At 43.2% G+C, this 22041-nt stretch overlaps 1 protein-coding gene across 1 annotated transcript in view; it reads right to left on the reverse strand.

The window, feature by feature from the left end:
- Positions 1-22041, reverse strand: part of plpp4 (phospholipid phosphatase 4) — a 253224-nt gene that overhangs the window by 26327 nt on the left and 204856 nt on the right. The window contains exon 6 of the mRNA XM_078564769.1: positions 6113-6283. Coding sequence (XP_078420895.1) covers positions 6113-6283 — 171 coding nt within the window. The remainder of the gene's footprint in view (positions 1-6112; positions 6284-22041) is intronic.

Below are 22041 nucleotides of genomic sequence, written 5' to 3' on the forward strand. Positions count from 1 at the left end.
ACCAGCCACAACTCTTTTCTTTCGGGGATGTCCAGGTGAATGTGCACGTTCCCTATCTTCCCGAAAATCCCACCACGATCCACATTGACTTCCCCGACCTTCCCCTTCCCACCCCCAGGGTCCGTGTCTGCCGCTGAGTCCCCAACAACCACCCTCGCCGTCCCTCCTACCGACACCGTCACACCCTCCCACCCTACTGCCTCACTCTGCCCACTGTCATTCTCAGCATTCCCTCCTACCACACCCGCCCTCAGTTCACTTCCCAGAGCCAGTCATGGACTCCACAGACCCTTCCCTTCCACGTTCACCTGGACATCCCCGCACCCCCCAGACTCCTTCCCCCCTCACTTAGCCCTTCCCCCTTCCTGACTCCTTCCTCCACCCCTACTTCTTCTCCTCTCCAGACTCCTTCCTTCCCCGGACTCCTTCCCGTACACCTTCCTCCCCCCTTACACCTCCTTCCAGTTGTCCTATTCTCCCCCGTTACCACCTCCTCCGCTGTACTCCCTCCCCCACCCTCTTTGCCCCCACTTAGTCCTTCCCCCCTCCTGACTCCTTCCCCCACCCTTAGTTCTTCCTCCACCCATACCCTTTCCCCTCTCTGGACTCCTTCCTCCACCTTTACTTCTTCCTCCAGCCTTACTTCTTCCTTCATCCGAACTCCTTCCTCCCCCTGGACTCCTTCCTCCCCCTGGACTCCTTCCCCTCTCCAGACCCCTTCCCTTACACCTTCCTCCCCGCTTACACCTACCTCCCCAGTTGCTGTATTGTCCCCCATTACCCCCTCCTCCCCCCATACTCCCTCCCCCCTCCCAAGATCACACAACACCTTTGTTCCTCCCTCCCAACCTCACCCCCCAACCCCTTCATTTGCCCCCTCACAAACTCAGCCCCCTGAACACCCCTTCCTCTCCCAGTCAAACCTAGATCTTCTTCTCCCAGTATCCGGCACCTCCTCCTCCCACAAACACAGCTGGACCTTACCCCCCCCCACCCCCCCACCCCCCCCCACCCCCCCCACCCCTTGATGATCATCGGTTGCAGGCCATGGCCAAGACACTGAGCAGGCCCGCAACGGTGACTTTCCACCTTCTGTAAGTCGCTTCTCGGCATAGTCAGGTCCATCAGGATCCACCCAGCATGCCATTGACACTCCTCCAGGTCCTGTTGCTGTTGAGCTCCAGCATCTTCTTCTCCTTGGATGTCTGCGATGTGTGCAAGACCCTGATAATAAGTCCTGACTTCTGCACGTCACAATTGTCAAGACGTTGTGCACCGCCGATGTGGGCGGTAAATTTGACGTGGGGGATGATTCTGGCAGGCTGGGTTTACAATGATATGCATATATATTACAATGAAGTTCCCAACGTCCGATGGCGGGAAACGCGGCCTGCCATTGATGGGCAGGGCGGACGATTGCAAACTGGTTTCAACACGTTGTGAAACTGATTTTTGGCCTTCTCGCCATATTGTCTGCTCACGGCCCCAAACACGCCCGCCCCCAACAGGCACGGAAAATTTCACCCATTGGGTCAAAGAAGCAGAGGGTAACCACAAAGACGTCAATCTTGGTTCAAGAGATGGGTTTTCAGGTGGAGGGGGAGGCTTATCTTCCAGTATTATTTTGTGATGAAGTATGTCTAATGAAAATAAGGAGATCAACAGGAACCCAACAAGATTTTGTGAGGTCAGTGGTTGGACATTCCCTTTACGTGGCACAGTTGAGCACAAACAGCACTTACCTTTACCCTCAACCACCACCACCCCACTCCACCCCAGCACCACCCAGCCACTACCCTGGCTATTCCCCTCTCAACCCAATGTGTAAGGAGAGGAATAAAAATTATTTTAAAAAGTGACTCACTCCTTTCTTGGTCTACAACCCACCACGGGGACCTACCTGCTCTCTCAGGGCATCTCACTTCCCAATGCACTGGACTCCAGAGACTGAAGAAAGGGAACTCCTGGTGGAGAGGATCTCCACCTCAGACTCTTCCCCCTAGCTGCCATTTGCCGGCTAAGGGACAGTTGGAGGATCTGCTATTAATACGGCAAATGAGAATTTTCAAAACTGGTGAAGACCCTGCTCAACTGCCATTTTTCAAGAGTTCTGCCTGGGGGTGTTAACCCCTGTGGGACATAAGCACCAAAAAAATTTTGATCCAGAATTAAATGCTATTTTTGAAGTGATTTTTGAAGTGATTTTACATCTTAAGTGACCAGCCACACCGACAACATATGGTTTACAACTCATATACCAACTAGTGTTAGAAAAGGTAGAACTCTATAATCTCTGAATTGACTAATTGAGAGATTCTTTGAAATCTTCACTCCGTCATGGAGTATAGTTACCAGAGCCAAGAAAACCCAGGTTGGATGATGGTTTCCCATTGAAACTAGTGCCAATATAACTAGCACAAACCAGAGTTAGGGTAAGACCAGATTCTGACAATGAAACTCAGTATAACCAAGCTGTAAATTTTGATGAGGCCACAACTCTGAAATGATTTTAATGCTGCAGAATTCATTTGTTAGCTTCTGAAAACGTTATTCAAGTTGTGCAAACGACAGATACAAAAGCTCATTTCAAGTTTCCCAACAGTGATTGATGTTCATGGCTGAGAGTGTTCAGTACCTGTACTGCCTGTGCATACAGTTTGGCATTTATATTCATCTTGTTATAATGTCCCTTTTCCTCCTTTCCTTGAAGTAAATCTTAACGATTCTGAGAAAGCACTTTGCTTAGCAACAGAATGTCAAATTCATCAGTGAACACGTTGGGCATAATTTTCAATCTCTGGAGGGGGCAGGACCAGAGATGGGGGAGGGGAGAGAGGCTATGCAATTTCTCAACACCGGCCAGTGTGCCAGTTTGCCAGCATGTCCATTCTCCACTCCTTTTCAAACATGCTGGTTCAGGGTGAAACGTCTGCCCACCTGCAATTGGTGGTTAGCGAGTTGAGGTTATTAAAGGGCCTATTAAGGCCCCTCTGCCACTCAGTACTTGAGGCTTACTGTTCACCTTCCAGCCTTGGGAGACAGCCCACTGTACTTAGTTGTAAGGTGAGTGCGCTCCGGCCACTAATTGGTCATCCCTTTAAAAATTGCGTCAGGCACGTCACGCCGATGCCGTTCAGGGTCAGAACCCGGATATGATCCTGACATCATGGTTCTGACCCCAGAGCAAAAATCCAGCCTTTTGTGTTTATTTGCTGCCCACACTAAAACCCATCAGACCGCTTTTCACCAATGTGCCTGAAATTAATGGTAAGGATAGCGGTGTCTCTCACACAGTTTGCACAATGAACTATTTCATTGGATTCTTGCATTACTCAGTAGACCCACCATTGAATATTATACTGTGTAATACTGTGGAATTCTTTGCCACACGGAGTAGCTGTAGTAAAGACTACTGCATCTTTTGAGGTGTATACACATTTCAAACAGTGGAAGTAACAGGGTCATAGGGAAAGGACAAGATAGCAGAATTTGTTTTGAGTTGCTCTTGAAAAGATCTGTCAAAGACATGGTGCCCTCCTCCTGCACTGTAAACTTCCATGGCTCCATGCTACACTATTGACCCGGATTTTGTGGTTATAATGGTGGAAAAACTGTTTATCTTCACCATCATTACTATGCAAAACTGACTGCAATATCTGGTGTCTACAGAAGCATAGTTAAATGTGAAAAATCACCTGCTCCTCCACAGGTGCACTGTGGCAGTCCCCACGGGTGGCAATCTTTAGAAATCACTGAACTGATGTAAGGGCCCCCTTTTACACTGTAATATTACTGATAACAACTCCCCTTTCTGACCTTGGAAAACTAATTTTCGAAATGTTAACTCTGTCTTCCTTTCCACAGATGCTGTCAGATCTGCTGAATTTTTCCAGCAATTTTTGTTTTTGTTTCAGGTTTCCAGCATCCGCAGTATTTTGCTTTTATCTTCAATGTGAATGGTTGCTTAGTCTGCTTGATGACATCAGCATTGTTGGTCGCCTGGTGATCCCCTTGACTTGGTGCCAGTTTAAATTAATGCTGGGAAAGGGGAAACCCATACCACAGAGATTGCTAGGTCATTGTGGGTAGCTTTCTTTGAGGTCAACGTTGAATGACATCACTTAGGCACTGACTATAAAATCAGAGCCAATTTTCCTCTCTGTCTGCTACTTGGATGGTGGTATTTAAAACAAAAGAGTTAATAATTCTGTCAAAGTGCAAAGTTATTTGACACCTTTGGAGATTTGTACAATAGTGTTACACAATATAATTTTTAGGTTTCATTCTCAAGGACTGAACAATACCATTAGGAGCCTCTCCTAAGAATCCGTGACAGATAATGAGCATATATGCCAACTTGTTTCTCTACACACCATAATCAGTTTAGCTAAAGAGAAATTTAGCAATGTTGGTCTCACGTTTCTCTTCCAATTCAGGACTCACTGAACTTAGAAAATATCTTCATCCACAAAAGCAAAATACTGCAGATGCTGGAAATCGGAAATTGAATCAAAAAAATAGTGGAAATACTCAGCAGGTTTGCTGCTCGCGATATAATCTATCCTCCATTGGGGAGATCAAACACAGACTGGGGAACCGCTTTGCGAAACACTTCTGTTCAGTTCGCAAGCATGATTCTGAACCTCTGGTCGCTTGTCCTTTTATTCTCTACCTCACCTGGATCTCTCTTTCCTGGGCCTCTTATCTACACTGTTCCTATAAAACTAAACATTGAGGAACAGTACCTCATCTTTTGATTAGGAACTTTACAGCCTTCTGGACTCTACACTGAGTTCAAATCCATTGTTTTGGATGGCAGCTGTTGGTGATTTTGCGATTCCCAATTACACCTCCTTTCACCTTTACTTGTCTCATTAACATCCCTTTTGTCATTTAGTCATTCCTGCCTTCTGCCCTGTCACAGACCTTCCCTTTTGTTCTTATCCTCCCTCCTCCTTTTTCTCTGCCTCTGTATTTGCTTAAAACCTGCTATATTTCTAACTGTTTCCAGCTCTGACGAGAGGTCATCGACCTGGAAAGCTATGTGTTTCTCTCTCCACAGATGCTGCTTGACCTATTGAGAATTTCTAGCATTTTCTCCTTTTACTGCCCTATATTGTTCAATTTTGTTCAATCATTATAGCCTGTCAGATGTCTTAGCCCCTGCATGCAACTAAATCCTGGTGGTGTTTTATCCGTTAGATGCAAGAGCTGTATCTCCCATCCAAGCTTTCCATCTTTTTGAAAATTTGTTAGCGACCAACATAACCCTCAGGAAGGCAATCTTATTTTTTTTAACTGCTGCATTATTTCTTGAAGTTAACACTTTCTAAAGCTATTGAATTTGCTCTTAAAGATTAAATTATCTCTCACCTTGAACATTCATCCATGATAGTTGCTGTGACTGGTAATTTCCTTCTAATGCCATACATCTCTGGAACTCTTCAATTGCAACAGATATATTGTACATAACATGGTGGCACAACCACCGGTGTAATGAATGGTCAGTTAATCTGCATTCTAGATGGTGGATGAGAGAGTGTTGGTCGGAAGAGTAGAGAAACTCCCTGCTTTTCTCCTTTGTGCATCCAATCTTCTGACGACTTTAGGACTTAAGTGACCAGTCATGCTGAGAACTCAGTGGCTCCTTGTTGTCTCACCATGTTCTGTTCAGTGTTGCAAACAGCTTGCAAACGAGCTAATTCCCTCCTTCAGTAATGAAATTGTTAAGATTTGCCTCACTACTCAACAGTGGCTGATCAATGAGCTTTCCTTTAGAAAGGTCAGGACTAGCGTGTTTTAAACTGAGTGCAATTTTTCATGTGACTAATGGGGAACAAATTATATTAACTGAATATTTTTACACCAGCTGGTTTGCTAAACCAAGTTTCATTTTCCTTTCCTTCTTTTGTGGGAATAAGCAGAAGATGAATGAACATGGAAACAATGCAAACATTGAATAATTAGATCGTTAAGTCTTGACACATAAGGCTTATAAGTCACATAAAAGAGTAACACAGTAAAAGCTATCACTCCAAAATTGCTCTCTTCACTCAAAGCACAACCAAAGCAACATTTTGACAGGGGAAGTTTGATAGCCAGCACAGCTCACCTTGCCAGTGATGTTTGTAATCACACGTCCTCGACAAGGCTATCATCACAGCACAATACAGAGGGAGGATAGCTGCACACAATCTCCAGCTTTTTCCTTGACCAATATCCGTGAAGCAGTGCAACTTTCCAGCTAAATAGAAGGTGGTAAAACCCAGACCTGAAAAAGCAACTAGAACAAGGAAGGTTTCTTTTAACAAATGCCAGTTTTATATGATTCATCTTTGTTTTTGGATCATGCAGGTTAGAGATACAGAACAATTAAAATGAAAATCGCTTTTGCTTTCAAAGTTCATTTATGTGTCTGGTAGGTTTTTCCTCTTTTTCAGACAAGGATGGGGATGGGGATGGGGGTGGAGGTGGGGGGGAGACGGTGGCAAGTCTTAACAATGGACTTCAAAATCAATGCTGCACCATATTCAGCCTGGGGAGAATGTGACTGGTGAGAGCAGCTGGCTGTCTATTTTTCTTTCTACGATTCAGTACCTTATATCTGTAAAGATGCCCCATAAAGCGGCAAAGGTCAAGACTTGACTAAACTCTCCCGACTGAAACTCATATTGCTGCCATTTTAGAATGATACACACAAATGTGTTTGCATGCCTCATTATAGCCGTGCTGTGAAGGCCCACTCAGATGCTGTACCTTGAGATTCAAGTGCATTTTTGGAGCTTGAGACACACCTTATTCAGATTTGTAGCAAGTACCTGCCTACGCGGGACACTGGCTGAACACGATGAACAACAACAGCTTATATTTATATAGTGCCTTTAACATAATTAAATTTCTCAAGCTGTTTCACAGCGGCATTATAAAGCAAGTTATGACTCCAAGCCACTTAAGGAGATATTAGGTCAGATGACCAAAAGCTTGGTCAAAGAGGTAAGTTTTAAGGAGTGTCTTAAAGGAGAAAAGTGAGATAGAGAGGCAGAGAGGTGCAGGTAGGGGATCCCAGAGCTTAAGGCCTAGGCAACTGAAGCTGATACAAATCGGAGGTGCACAGGAGGCCAGAATTAGAGGAGCACAGATATCCAGAGTGTTATGGGACTGCAGGAGATTACAGAGATAGGGAGGGTTGAGGTCATGGAGGGATTTGAAAACAAGGATGGGAATTTTAAAATCATGACATTGCTTTATCAGGAGCCAATGCAGGTCAGTGAGCACATGGGTGATAGGAGAACAGCACTCAGTGTGACTTAAGACACAGGCTTTGTTTTGGATGACCTCCAGATAATGGAGAGTAAGATGTAGGAGACCAGCCAGAGGTGTGCTGGAATAGTCGAGTCTAGAGGTAGCAAAGGCATGAATGAGGGTTTCAGCAGAAGATGAACTGAGACAGGAGCGAGGACTGATGAGGTTATGACTTATGGAGGTAGAAATAGGCGGTCTTAGTGATGCACAAATATGAGGCTGAAGCTCATTTCAGGGTCAAACGACACAAATGATTGCGGACAGACTTGCTTAATCTCAGACTGGTGCCAGGGAGAGGGATGAAGTTGATGGCTAGGGAACAGAGTTTGGGGTAGGGACTGAAAACAATGGCTTCAGTCTTCCCAATACTTAATTGCAGGAAATTTCTGCTCATCCAGTACTGGATGTTAGATCAGTCTGATAATTTAGCAAGAGTGGAGGAGTTGAGAGAGTTGAGGGAGGTGGTGGTGAGGAAGAACTGGACATTGTCGTTGTTCATGTGGAAACTAACATGGTGCTTTTGGATGATGTCGCCAAGAGGCACCACATAGGTGGGAAATATAAAGGGGCCAAGGATAGATTCTGGGGAATACCTGAGGTAATAGTGTGGGTTCAGGGAGAGAAACCATGATAAGTATAGGTACAGCTCAGGCTGACTTCTGCCCTTGGAATTTATTTCTTCACTTTGGAAAACCACTTCACCTAGAACCATAGGATCATAGAAAAGTTACGGAACAGAAAGAGGCCATTCAGCCCATCGTGTCTGCGCCGGCCAAAAAATAAAAAATAAAAAGATTAGCTGCCCGTTCTAATCCCACCTTGCAGCACCCGGTCCGTAGCCTTGCAGGTTACAGCACTTTGGGTGCAGATCCAGGTGCCTATTTATATGAGCTGAGTGTTTCTGCCTCTACCACCAAACCAAATACCCACCACCCTCTGGTGAAGAAGTTTTTCCTCATGTTCCCTCTAATCCTTCTACCAATCACCTTAAATCTGTACCCCCTGGGAATTGACCTGTCATTATTACTTCTTTCTAGTGACCTGACAAATCAGGAATTCAGCTCTAAGTTAACCACAAGTATGAGCCATCCTTTTGTTCTTTGTGCTGCATCATATTAGTGCGCCACACCAATCTGCTTCAGAGAAAAATAGAGCTTTTAAACACCTCTGGCTGTCCAAAACAAAACCATTTACAAAGACCTTTAACTTCAAATATTGTTTACCTCTCTTAGGCTGTCCACACAGTATAGCAATTTATTCAAAACTGTAAGCTCATGTGAAGTCACTTTGATCTCTTCATTTCATTTTTCCTTCATCTCTCAGGGATGCATCTATCCTTCTCATCTTAGCTTCAACTGTTATCAGGAACTGAGTGTGGAAAATCCTAACTCACAGTGGTACACAACAGCGGATTAACCTGCTCTGTTATGAGGACACTGTATTATAAACTTACAGTATTTACAAATTTACAGAAAAAGCCATCTCACTCTTGCTATAAATTGTTTTTAAATGATAAATAAAGGAAATATTAATTTGAATGAGATACTATGAATGAATACTAGCTGTATTCTATTCTGTGGAAGCACAGCCCCTGCATTCCATTAAATCAAAATGTTTTACACCACATTTTTATCTTAAATAACCTCTCTCCCCATGCCACAACTAGTAGTGGATAATCTGTATCACTGGTACTCTTGAACTCTATGAAAATAAAAAAACTAGCTGCCCATTCTAATCCCACCTTCCAGCACCCAGTCCGTAGCCTTGCAGGTTACAGCATTTTAGGTGCAGATTCAGGTACCTTTTAAATGAGTTGAGGGTTTCTACCTCCATCACCTAACTAAGCCATCAACTCCATCCCTCTCCCTGGCAAGACTGTCCGCAATCTAAAATTTTAATCTTGCAGTTTTTGCTTTGGATAATGGTTCTGTGTATCCTCTTGAAAGTAATAAAATTAGATATTGGAAATGAACATTTCATAACATTTGTTCCCTTACCTTGGTAAGACAGAAAATAATAAAACATCAATCAATAATACACAACACTTTGACATAGAACAGATTCTTCAGTGAAAAGTTGAAGAAACAGAGACAGGGAAAAAAGAGAAACATGAATGTTATATCAGTATCCTAGTCTCCAGATTTTTTTATATTAATATTTTATCAAAGATTTGTTTTGTACTACTTTAAAGTACAGTGGTTTTGTTGAGGCAAGGTCCTTCAAAGTTCCCCTTTGGCGTATCCTTTTTCTCAAATGAGTGTGTGTACAGGTAACCTGTGTCTAAGAGGGTCTGCTAACACTTACCTGTAACTGATGTGATAAGGTGTACAAACACAGCCCAGATGACTGGACCTAATTTCTTTTTAGTTGGGTACTTGTACATAAGTATTAAAGTACTGCATGTCCTACCATCCCATCGCACATTACATTTGTACATCACCCATGATAGTACTGGACCCCCTCAGAAAACGTTGGTACTTTACAGAATTTTAAGAGGTCTCCATGTAAATTTGTGGGTTAACTCATTGCTTTTAATTGAAAATCCTAAACAAATTGCTATGTGCCCATCTGTAGGAATTAAACGATTATACTGGCTTTAAATCATCATTTGCTTTCCCATAACCAAGATAAAGTCATGATCAAAGGAAGAGCCTCCTGGATCTAGGATATCATTGGGAAGTGGTGATACAGTCATTAATCATAACATCGCAGTTCAGTGCACCAAAACAAATCTTCCAGATAGATGCTTGGCCCCTAATGTTTCACAGAAACTCTGCGACAGATTTGCTAGTGAAGATATATGAACACTTTAAGCAGCAGCATTGCATTATTTATACTTTGCCTCGTTGTAAGTAGGTTTTGAAGCAGAGAAAAAATGGAACTGCAGCAATAAGCTCTCAGTTCTCTCTCAGTTTTAAGACAAGAATCTTTCAAAGTAAGTTTTATGAATTGTCACCATTGGTCATGGATTTTTGGTGCATGACAAATCTATGATAAAGCCACAAAGCTGACTTATTTATACATTGTTATTCCAATTAAATGATCAACCTCTCGATGTCAGGCGGATTTAAATCATATTATTCTAGACAGTGATAGTTAGCCATAAAATAGTGGGAAGATGTTAATATGATGCAATTGATAGGATGATAAATTCACAAAAAGTATTTCCTGTCATCTGCAACTTAGCAATATTAGCAACACAAAAGAATTCTCCTGCATTCCTGGCATCATAGGCTTCGGTGACAGGCAGACAGATGGTTACATTTTAAATCTTTGATTAATTGGTTGTATTGGGCAAATTGTCTGCCACGCTCTCTTTGTAATGGCAGGAGGGTTCCTTCTACCTGCTGGATACAGGGTATCTCTCCAGCCTTCTAACTCCTGTTCCAGGATCTCCAGGTCCCGGATGCACTTAATCCATGAGACTCAAACTCCTGTGGGACATTCTGCCATCACAATGAATAAAGCACATGGATGAGTCATGATTCTCTCTTTATGATGCGCTACGCAATACCCACATACAACCACCTGCAGGAACCTGCTTCACTAATAGTGCACAGACTTATATTGTTGGGGGAGTCTGTTCGTGGGATGGGCATACTGTGCTTGTTTGCGAGCACCCCAGAATGTCATGCTATGGTCCGAAGCTTATAGGACCCTGCTGGAATACTCCCTTGGAGTCACACATGCCTGTGAGGAATGTGCTGATGTTATGGTTATGGTGACAGATGAAAATGTGACAGATGAAATGGCATGTGGTTGGACTTGGATCTGCATGTGGGGCCCTGATACCAGCCCCTGAAGCGTAAGCTCATTTCACTTGATGTACACTGTCATGAGCTGCTGTAGCTGCAAAGATGCAGACATCTGCATGGCTGGGCATGGTGGATCTTTGCCAACAGTGAGTCAGTGAGTATGAACACTCCTTACACATTTGCAGTCAGCAGGCTTCAGCATCTAAAGTTTCCTATAGAAGGCTCTTAATGGGCCATCTCTACTAGCAAAATTAACCAGTTACCTAACATTTAATACATACTGACATGACAACGTAATGAAGTATCCCACACAGCCTTGCGACCCCTTCACAACTTCCTTCCTGTCACAGTGAGTGACTTTCAGGGTGGTCCTTTACATGTGGCCTGAGAAAAGCCCGCCTCCCAATTTGGGTCTTCCTCTGCCTCTGAAGTGTTTCTGGGGTTGGCGAACCCAACTGCCTACATCTGCCTCCTAGCAATGAAGATCATGCCCCCAGGGCCACCTTTTCCCAAGGTGGGCATGCAAAGCCAGGAATTTTCCCGACTCTCATTACCCGCCTCATGAATGAGGCCATGTTATAAATCATTTCTCAGAATTCAACTTGTCTTAGCAGGACACAGAACACTGCATGGAATGTTTGTGTAGGAGCCATGGACGGGATGAGGATGCAAACTTGAGGGGGTATGAGCCTGATGGAGAAGTGAGGGTGTGTGTGAGAGTTAGTGGTGTTGTCCCTTGAGGTGTGAGATCCCTGTGATGTGTGATAGGTTTGTGAGTGTGTGAGTTGAGAGTGATGAGAAGAGTGAACTATCTTGGCAGAACGGATGAGACCATTCATCCTTTTTCGGCACAGGGTGGTGGCTGTCCTCTTTTGTAGGGCATTGGTGCTGACCACCACTGCCACTGCCTCCTATGCTGGATTGGTAATGCAGCTGCCCTTCCTGCAGCCCAAGCGGGGGTAGAGGACATCACGGCGGGCCTCCACGGCATTCAAATGGTGCTCGAGGGACGTGTCATTAAACCTGGGGGCTGCAGTCTTCTTGCCTTTCAGGGCCATGTCTTCTATGCAGCAGTCATGGGCTGGAAGCACTGAGAGGTGTGTGCGCGCCTGGAGTTTTAATATGGCACACGGCGTCATGAAGTGGCAAGGTGATGGCGTGGCGGGTGAATGAGAGCCCGCCCGCCATCGAAGCGGTGTGTTTCCTGGGAATTAGTAATTAATGCAGTGGGTCTGGGATGATATGGTGTAAAAAGCTGCCATTGCGGCTCGGGCAAAATGTTGTTTTATCTGCCCGCTACTGCACTTAGTGCAAATCTGTGACAATTCAGTGTCACAAACACAGTCTACTCAACGAGCAAGGGTTATGGACAGGAATATCTCAGCAATTCCACCTACACGTGTCCCATCACAGTCAGATATCTTCAAAACAGTACCCAAATTGTGGAAAAGTTAATTGAGTCACAACGCCTTGTCCAGCTGGAGGGAAAAAAGCAACGCCTGCTTAAAGTGGAACCATTTTGCAAAGGCATGTAGGTCGTCAATGAACTTCATTGGTTCGACAGTGGAAGAGTCTCTCTCTGATACTGAGGTACAACATTTATATATCATTGCAAAAACAAAGCATCAGGTCACTATAAGGAGTCGAGATCTCAGGCATCTCAGTGTCACTTCTTATCGATGTTGACGTGAAAGTATCTATTTTGAGTGGCAAACTCCACCATCAGTATTTTTCACAATTTTCTCTCCTATGACAGTCATACTTCAAGCTTGTGACTCCTGTATCATTCACGTTTTGGGAATGATCACAGTTCCAGTCCACTACAAAATGTCACCCTAGACAGGTTCACTTTCAATGCAGCTAAAGGGGTAAACCTTTTCAATAGACTTAGATTCAAACTTGCAGAACTGACCAGAGCACACATTAACGTGATTGATTCTGCAGACTAAACATGCTGGTTTGCTTCCTTATTTACTGGATTTGGGAGATTAAGAAGTGCTGTCACGATCCACACACTGACGCATCAATCCCACTAGCTTCACAAAATTCAAGTTAGTTGCTATTTCTAATCGATGCCAAAGTGTCACAGGAGCTGAAACAACCGGAAGTGGACGGTTTCATTGAGCAAATCGACTCATCGCCACGGATATCAAATCTAGTCCTTGCACGACAAAAAAAAAGACAAACTTAGATTATGCGTTGACCTTAAGATGGTCAACAAAGCAATCATTCCAGACAAGTACCCACTTGCTACAATCCAAGAACCGTCAGCATCATTTTGTGACTCCGTAGCCTTCACAAAGCTTGATATGTGCTGGAGCTATCTTTGGATACTTCTAGAAGAACAAAGCCAAAATCTTACAGCTTTTAATACTCATGAAGGTGTGTTTCAGTACCACAGAATGTCCAATGCCCTAGCACATGCCAGAAGATCATTTCTTTGGCCTTGTCAGATGTTGAGGGGTCGCTCAACTTACTTGATGACATCATCCATGGAAGGGACCAAGCAGGACACGAAAACGATTATCTGCGAAGCTCACGTGATTCGCACACACAATCTGTCACTCAACAAGGACAAATGCACATTTGTGGCACCCGAGGTTGACTTTCTAGGATACAGAATGACAGCAGCTAGGGTAAAGTCCTCACAGGACAACGTCAATACCATTCAAGCGCTTCCAATGCCATCTAATATGAAATATGTCATTCCTCGGTACTACAATTTTTCTCATAAATTCATTCCTAAATATGCAGAGATCACACAGATTCTTCGGAAGCTACTGCACAAACTTGCACAATGTGCATAGCAAACAGTGTTTGAAAGGCCAAGATTCCACCAGTCCTCATGCATTTCAGCCCATACGCGGAAATGTATGTCACAACAGATGTGGCAGGACCTACAATTGGAGCTGTACTCTCACAGTCCATCGAAGGAAGCAAATGACCAATCGCTTATACATCATGCCCGTTGTCAGAAACGAAACAAATATTCTACTGGAGAGCGGAAAGCACTAACCTGCATCTACGCTATGAACATTAGCACATATATTTCTATAGTAGAAAGCTCACTCTCCACACACTGACTACATTGTTAGCTATGTCAGGATCAGGTCATCGACCTTTATGTATCTCCAGATGATCAGTCTTCATCAGTATAACTTTGAGGTCAAGTATCTTGGAGGTCCACACAGCCTAGGAACTGACATGCTTAACTGTATTACTAGTGCAGACAGTGTCTGTGATAGTGAAACAACTTGTGATGTTGAAGATTACATAATCATGGTGTTACACGAGAGGAGTTGGAGGCAGGGTTAGCGGCAGAGTACTGCAGAAAGTAGGCCAGTACCTAAAAACCGAGTGGCATCATGAAATAGGGGAAGAGCTGAACCTATACTATAGAGTACACAATGAACTCGCATTATTTGGTGATGATTGTATTGCACACGAAACTTGAACAGTTATCCCAAAAGTGTCACAGAAACATGTATTGCATCTTGCACATTAAGGATATCTGGGCAATGTTAAGATGAAACAATGACCCAGTGAAGCAGTCTGGTGGCTGACAATAAGATTGTTGTATAGAAGAATTCATGAGAAACTGCACAGCTTGAGTAATCAGTGAAAAATCTGCTAAACCGTGTCCCACGCCTCTACAACTAACCTCACAGCCAGCAAGACCACAGCAACAACTCCAAGTTGGTATTTTTGGAGAAGTGCAAGCCGCCTTTATCAATCAAACATTTTTTGCTTGTGACTTACATAGCAAATGGCTGGAAATCACTACATCAAATTCCATAACCGCCACTTTGGCCACTGAGATTCTGGACAACTTGTTTGCAAAACGGGGCTTGCTGGACACTATCATACAGACAAAAGACAGCAGTTTGTTTCCAGTCAGTTCACGGACTTCCTAGCAAGTTACGGAATTCATCACTGTCCGACATCGTACCATAATCCACAATCGAAAGGTGGCATTGAACGATTCAACAGGGTGATAAAGGACCGTCTGAGAGTGAGCATGTCAGAGGGAAAAACAGATGAACAATCCATTCACATCCTACTTCGCACATATCAATCCATCCCACACCCTCTGGCTGGAAAGACACCAGCCAAACTTGTGATAGGTCGTTACTTTCACACACCACCGACGATACTTAAGCCGTCATCATCAGTTAACAAGAATGTCAGAATAAAAGCAGACGAACTCACAAAGCAACAAGGTAGAGCAAAAACATATTTTGGCAAACAAGAGAGCCAGGATTTAAGGTTGTAAATTAGATTCAAATCAAACGGGCAAATCACGACGGATAATTTGTATCATTTCTATCAGGACCAAAGCAGGTCAAGTGGTTGTTCAGCACCATGTGTTGGATGACAAGGTCATCGTGAAACAATGACAATGACGTCGTGAAACTGATTTTTGACTTTCTCGTCATATTTTCCGCTTACGCCACCGAACACGCAAGATACCAGTGGACATGGACGATTCCGCCCTAAGGGTGCATTCCTGTGTAACCTTTTGGAATCTAACATTTGGACAGCCAAGTTTGTGGCTTTTTCCAAAGTTAGATCATCATCCTCCATGAGGAGATGGTCCCTAATATGTGGAATTGAAGTCTTTTCAATTAGTTGGTCACAAAGTAGTTCATTGGTTAGTGTACCAAATTTACATGTAGAAGCCAATTTCTGCAACGCAGCCATGTATTGTTTGATGGACTCACCATTTCCCTGGGATCTCTGATGGACATTCAACCATCACACTTCTCTTTGGACCGAAGTATTTTTCAAGAGCACTTATTGCTGTATCAAATGTAATCGTATTTTCTGTGAACTGCTCGAATATTCACTGGCCTTCTGCTCTGTGACAATGTACATGTATTGCTTTCTTACGGATCATTGCTCCATCCGGGGCTGCCCATCCCTGTAGAAAACAGGTTGGTCTTGGACCCCAAAATCCATCACTCCCATGACATGGGAGGGTCTTCCAGCAATGAAAGAGATGGTTTTGGAACTGGTAAAGTTAAACTTTTCTCAACCATCCTCGTGGCCAATTTTTGTAATGTTTGAGCCAGGCTGCCAAATACCTTAGATGACTGAATTATCTCAGAATAATGCAGTGATGATTCTAGTTCTAAATCTTTACTTACAATACTTTAAAACATCTCAGAACTCACAGAATTTCCAACACATATGGTCTTTGCAGGGAACCCCAGGTCCTTTTTGGAACATTTCCAGTCTGGTGTCAGTGCTGTACTTAACTCTCTAGCTCCACCCACAAACGTAAGCAATCAAGCAAGTGTACAAGTAGCAGTGAACCTGACTAACCAATCAAACATAGGTCAATTGAATCATTGAACACTAAAGTGTGGGAAGGGTTAAAATCAGGACTTATACTTGTGGTATACTCTTGGCCATTCTAACTGCATCTTGAGTTGGGCACCGAAGCCACACATCAAATGGTCCCAGTGCCTGCCCTAAGTATTTAAACTATCCTGACTCCAGTAGGTAAGTCAGAGTTAGGGGTGCAGGCAAGGGATGGGCAAACTTGTCCTGGGGCATTCTTCACTTTATACTCACATTTACTTTTTTCTACTATAATTATCAAATGTGGGCTAATTTATGCACCTGCACTTCCAACAATCAGAGCTGTAGTTTTGGGCTGGATATTCCCCTTTGAGGTGGGAATCGTGAATTGGGAGATTTCTTGATTTCAAAATCCCGCATCCTGCCCGGCTGTGCCTGCCTGTGCTATTTTCATGGTGGGGAGAGGGGGTGGGCAGGGGTTGGGGCCACCGCTTCCTGAAGCAAGCCTGAGGGGGGAACGGAGGCAGGTAGGTAGCGAGGCCCACGACCACACGCTGGGAAACTGGCTCAGTTCTGTACCTGTGCGGCACCCTAGCCCTCACCCCCATTCCCGGGTTTTCCCCTTGTTGGAATGGCAAAATCCAGCCCTTTGTCTTTAATGTTTGCTCCCACCAAGAGTGGCTTCCCTGCTGGGTAAAATAGATTAGCCTTACAGCCTTAAAATTATTGTGATCTAACAATGAAAGGCAAGTCAAACAGAGGTGGGATGCTTTCTCTTGGAATGAATGATGAACTGATACTATCGCTTGCCTCACTGTGTTATACTTCCTGTTAGCAGATCATGGCAGGGGATTTAATGATCACTTAGGAGTGTTCCACTCTTCTGTTAGAAGGAAGGACCAGAATGTACAGACAGGCAGCTTGCTTGGTTGTATTCTCCTTAATACAAGCCAAAGGAGGCTATTTGTTGGTAATTAGCATGGTGTCTAATATGTGAGTTGTTTAACTGGATGAAGAAGTCTGATCAAAGTGTTGGGGAAAATTCAATGTTTAAAGTACGTTAATTTTTAGGCCGCATGTTCATTAATTTATCAACCTGCAGCAAGAATGTGTGGGTAGACGATAGACTTTAATTAATAAAGATCATAAATTTAGTCAAATTCAGTCCTTCAAACAAGGAGTTATCTGTGCAGCTTTTAAATTACAAAGGGTTTCTTGTCATACTTGGATTACAAAAAAAAGGCTCATTTTGAATGTAATAAAGAAATCGAGAACTTATTGAAAATCAGATCATGTCCTCACTTGCAATGTTTTGAGACTAAAGTGAAAATTTGAACTCTAGTTTTTATTTGAGCGTGGGCTTAAAAACCAACAACTTTACTACAAAGACCTTTAAAAAAAACTGTAAAATGCAGGCAATTCTTACAGGTTGTAAAAGAACAGTTCTGAATATACACAAATCCATAAAGCCAAATGGAAGCAAAAAGCAATCCAGTAAAAATGGAATACAATAGAAGCCATTTAATTGGAGCAACTGCATTCAGGCATGTTGAAAGCAGCAATAAATGAGGAGGAAGTACACTTCTAGTTTGTCCAGATGGGACCAGCCAGTCAGTACAAAAATATCCAAGCGACCAACTAGATTTAACAGGAAATGTGGCAAAGGTTGTTTCGACTTGGGTTATTGATAATCGTGCCTTACGTCTGCTGCTATGGGATTTATAATGGACAATTAACACTGTATTATAATTTTGTCAAGCATTCACTAGGGACAGTGCATAGCTTCATCATTAGAGCTGGAGACATCTGTGCAAAGAGCTTCAAGGAAGAGGCACATCCATTTGCCTTTTACACACATCTATTAATTTATTATTGGTCTATAATTATCTATGTCATTGCTCAATGAATCAAATAATAAAACTTAAGGCCTAAAGAATTCAGACTTTCCTTTGGTCCTCAGATTTATTCGAATTTGGTAATTTGGACTTCATAGTATACACAAAATTGTGAATGTCTATTGAAAAGTGTATGAATCTTCAAAACAACTTAATCTAACGCACACTTCAAAACTGCAAGGGAGTTCTTGTGTGCTGCTTTGCAGAGCTCTGCCTTAGTTGCAGGAATCCTCAAGGAGAAAAAGTTGTTAGGAAAGAGAAATATTTGGGAATTAGGAGGCCACGGAGTTAGTTGTCACAGCAAAGTGATTTGACTTTGATCAGTTGAGAGGTCAGTCCTGACTGTCAGACTGGGAACATTACTTGGGTTTCAATGCCTTTTATGCTCTTGGTTAGATGCCAGATTATCAGTGTGTTTGTATGCATGTTTAAACACAGGAGATAAATTTAATAGGATAAAAATTGGACCCGTTTACCTCCTTTATGCATATAAAACTGGTGTAATGAGGTCCAATTTGGGGAAACTTTAACCGTGACCCCAACGATGCCCAAAATTAAGTTGCATGTTTTTGCAGGCATCCTTTGTGGCCAATAAATAGGCGTTATAGGCCCCTCATTTGCATATGTAAAGGAAATAATGTGGTACCGATGGTAGATACTGTTAGGAAATAAAGATACTTTAAGTAAGTTATATTGGTATTTGTAGGTGTTAGGAAAGAGTTTTACATTTAAAGTTTAAGTTTGATTTGTATTTCTGTGCCTGTGTGTTAAGAAAGGTCAAATTGAGTTTTAGTTTCACTTTAAAAAGGTGTTTGCATTTCTGAGGTTTTTTAACGACTGTTGCAGCTAAGTTAAACAAACAAGGGTAGAAGAATTGAATTGTCGCCTAGCAACAGGGGTCCAGAGAGGCAGATCCCTCCATAGACACACACACAGAAGAGAAACAACAATTTTGATTTGGAAGTTGTGGAGTTCAGCTGTTTTTTTTAAAGTTGCTGCCAGGAGAGACTAGAGTAAATGGGACAGATAACCAGCCCCAAGCTAAGGAAAATCCCAAAAATTCAGGGGAGTGGAAGAAGGGAAAGTCCAAAGAAGACCTTTTAGTCAAAGGAAGGACAGGAACCTGGGAAAGGTCCTGTTAAGTGAAGTTAAGAGTGAGGGGCAGAGAGAAAGGCTCCAAGTTTCTGATTTAAAGAGCTAAAAGCTACAGAAAGCAGATTTAAAGCGATAACAGTTTGCAAGAGTCAAGAAAGTCCAAAGAGATGGCTGAAGGTCTGTAACTCTTTGCTATGGCATATGAAACAGTGATGTATTGTTGACGGCTGAGTCAGTGAGAGAGAGTGTGTGGAAGACAGCTTGGATGCATGTGGTGACCCAGGGAAGAGGAACATTGGAAGGAGAGTTTGAAACCCTGGAGGTGAATAATTGCGGAAGGCATCTGCGAGAAAGCACTGGTTTGGGGCAGGATTCCAAGACGAGTTCTTGGAGAGTGGAGATTGGAAACCCTCATGTGAAAGACGGAGTTCAGTGAGGCTGGTTGGCTCACAGTGCAACAGCGTCTGGGAGGGAGTTGAGGAAAAATCCATAACATCTGGTTGAGGTGGCATCTGTCATTTGGTTTCAGAGTGTGGTGTGCCTGATCACAGGTTGCTATAGGTTTACATGGACTGTGTACTTACTGTGAACATTAAAGTATAAGATAGCTTTTGTAACTTGTATTATCCTTACAAATCTGTATATATCTGTAAAGATATAGTTGTGGGTGAAGGAACTAATATAGTTAATTTTATCTTGTTGAGTAAAATATTTTATTTTAAAAGTTAGGATCTATCAAGCTGGGTTCCACCCTGGGATCAGGCTTGTCCAGGGGTAACCTCAGCTGGGAGTCGTAACAATACATTGTGTGACAAACATTTTTGTCATAAGAAACCTATGTGAAGAGCGAACTCCAATGCTGAAGTTCTGAAAAAGAATTGAACACAGTGAGGAGGAAGGGTATGTAGGTTAGCACACTTATACCTAAGGACAGGAAGTGATAAAGACAATTAGTTTGTAGGCTAGCGATGAGGTAAGCATCACCTCTCAGATGATTGGCTTGTTCTTATTTTGTTATTTTCTCTCCAAGAATATAGAAAAGGTGTTGTTGGAATGTGGCTTACAGACTCACAGAGTATTTGCCAATACAAAATATTGATCTCCAGCACCACTCCATATTCATCATTCATAAGTGAAGTAAATAGCACTTCAAGGTTACTATACCATAATATGTTAAAGTAGGATTCTGCAGTGCCCTTACTCTCCAGGGAAGGAAGAACATCAATAACTCCTGACTCCTAGGGACTGACCAAATTATCCTAACCTTCAAACAACAACATGTTGGAGCCCTCACACCTTCCTCTCCCTCCCAAAACCATGATAGGGTCCCCCTTGTCCTCACTTATCATCCCACCAGCCTCCGCATTCAAAGGATCATCCTCTGCCATTTCTGCCAACTCCAGCATGATGCCACCACCAAACACATCTTCCCTTCACCCCCCCTGGCAGAATTCCACAGGGATCATTCCCTCTGGGACACCCTGGTCCACTCCTCCATCACCCCCTACACCTCAACCCCCTCCCACGGCACCTTCCCATGTAACCACAGAAGGTGCAACACCTGCCCCTTTACTTCCCCTCTCCTCACCGTCCAAGGGCCCAAACACTCCTTTCAAGTGAAGCAGCATTTCACTTGCACTTCCCTCAATTTAGTCTACTGCATTTTCTGCTCCCAATGCGGTTTCCTCTACATTGGAGAGACCAAACGCTGGCTGGGTGATCGCTTTGCGGAACACCTTCAGTGTGTCCGCAAGCATGACCCAGACCTCCTTGTCGCTTGCCATTTCAACACTCCTCCCTGCTCTCATGCCCACATGTCCGTCCTTGGCCTGCTGCATTGTTCCAGTGAAGCTCAACGCAAACTGGAGGAACAGCACCCCATCTTCCGACTAGGCACTTTACAGCCTTCCGGACTGAATATTGAGTTCAACAATTTTAGATCATGAACTCTCTCTCCTCCATCCCCACCCCCTTTCCGATCCCCCCTTTTTTTCCAATAATTTATATAGATTTTTCTTTTCCCACCTATTTACATTATTTTTAAATGTATTTCCATCCATTGTTTTATCTCTACCTTTTAGCCTATTTCGATCCCTTCCCCCCACTCCGCCCCCACTAGGGCTATATGTACCTTGCTCGTCCTGCTTTCTACCCTTAATATCACCTATTAGCACATTCCTCAGATAATATCACCATCTTCAACACCTCTTTGTCCTTTTGTCTATGACATCTTTTGGCTATCTCCACCTATCAATGGCCCTCTATCCAGCTCAACCTGTCCCACCCCCCCTCTTAAACCAGCTTATATTTCACCTCTTTTCTATTTGTCCTTAGTTCTGTTGAAGAGTCATACGGACTCGAAACGTTAACTGTGTTCCTCTCCGCAGATGCTGTCAGACCTGCTGAGTTTTTCCAGGTATTTTTATTTTTATTTTTGTTTTGGATTTCCAGCATCCACAGTTTTTTGCTTTTACCAACATGTTGGAGGGCTTTGCTGAGCTTTACATTACTGTTTAAATAGTCAGGATAAATTGTGTATCTTGGGTATTACCTTACTGGAAAGGTTGGACTGGAAAATTTGTGCTTATTCTCAAGTCACTAGAAACAATATACTGAATTATTATATTTCTAGACTTTATTTGTCCTAATATCTGCAGAGTTTTGGCCAGTATGCCAAAAATATTGTCATG

The sequence above is a fragment of the Cetorhinus maximus genome, chromosome 20, assembly GCF_964194155.1.
Source record: "Cetorhinus maximus chromosome 20, sCetMax3.hap1.1, whole genome shotgun sequence".
Lineage (NCBI taxonomy): Eukaryota > Metazoa > Chordata > Chondrichthyes > Lamniformes > Cetorhinidae > Cetorhinus > Cetorhinus maximus.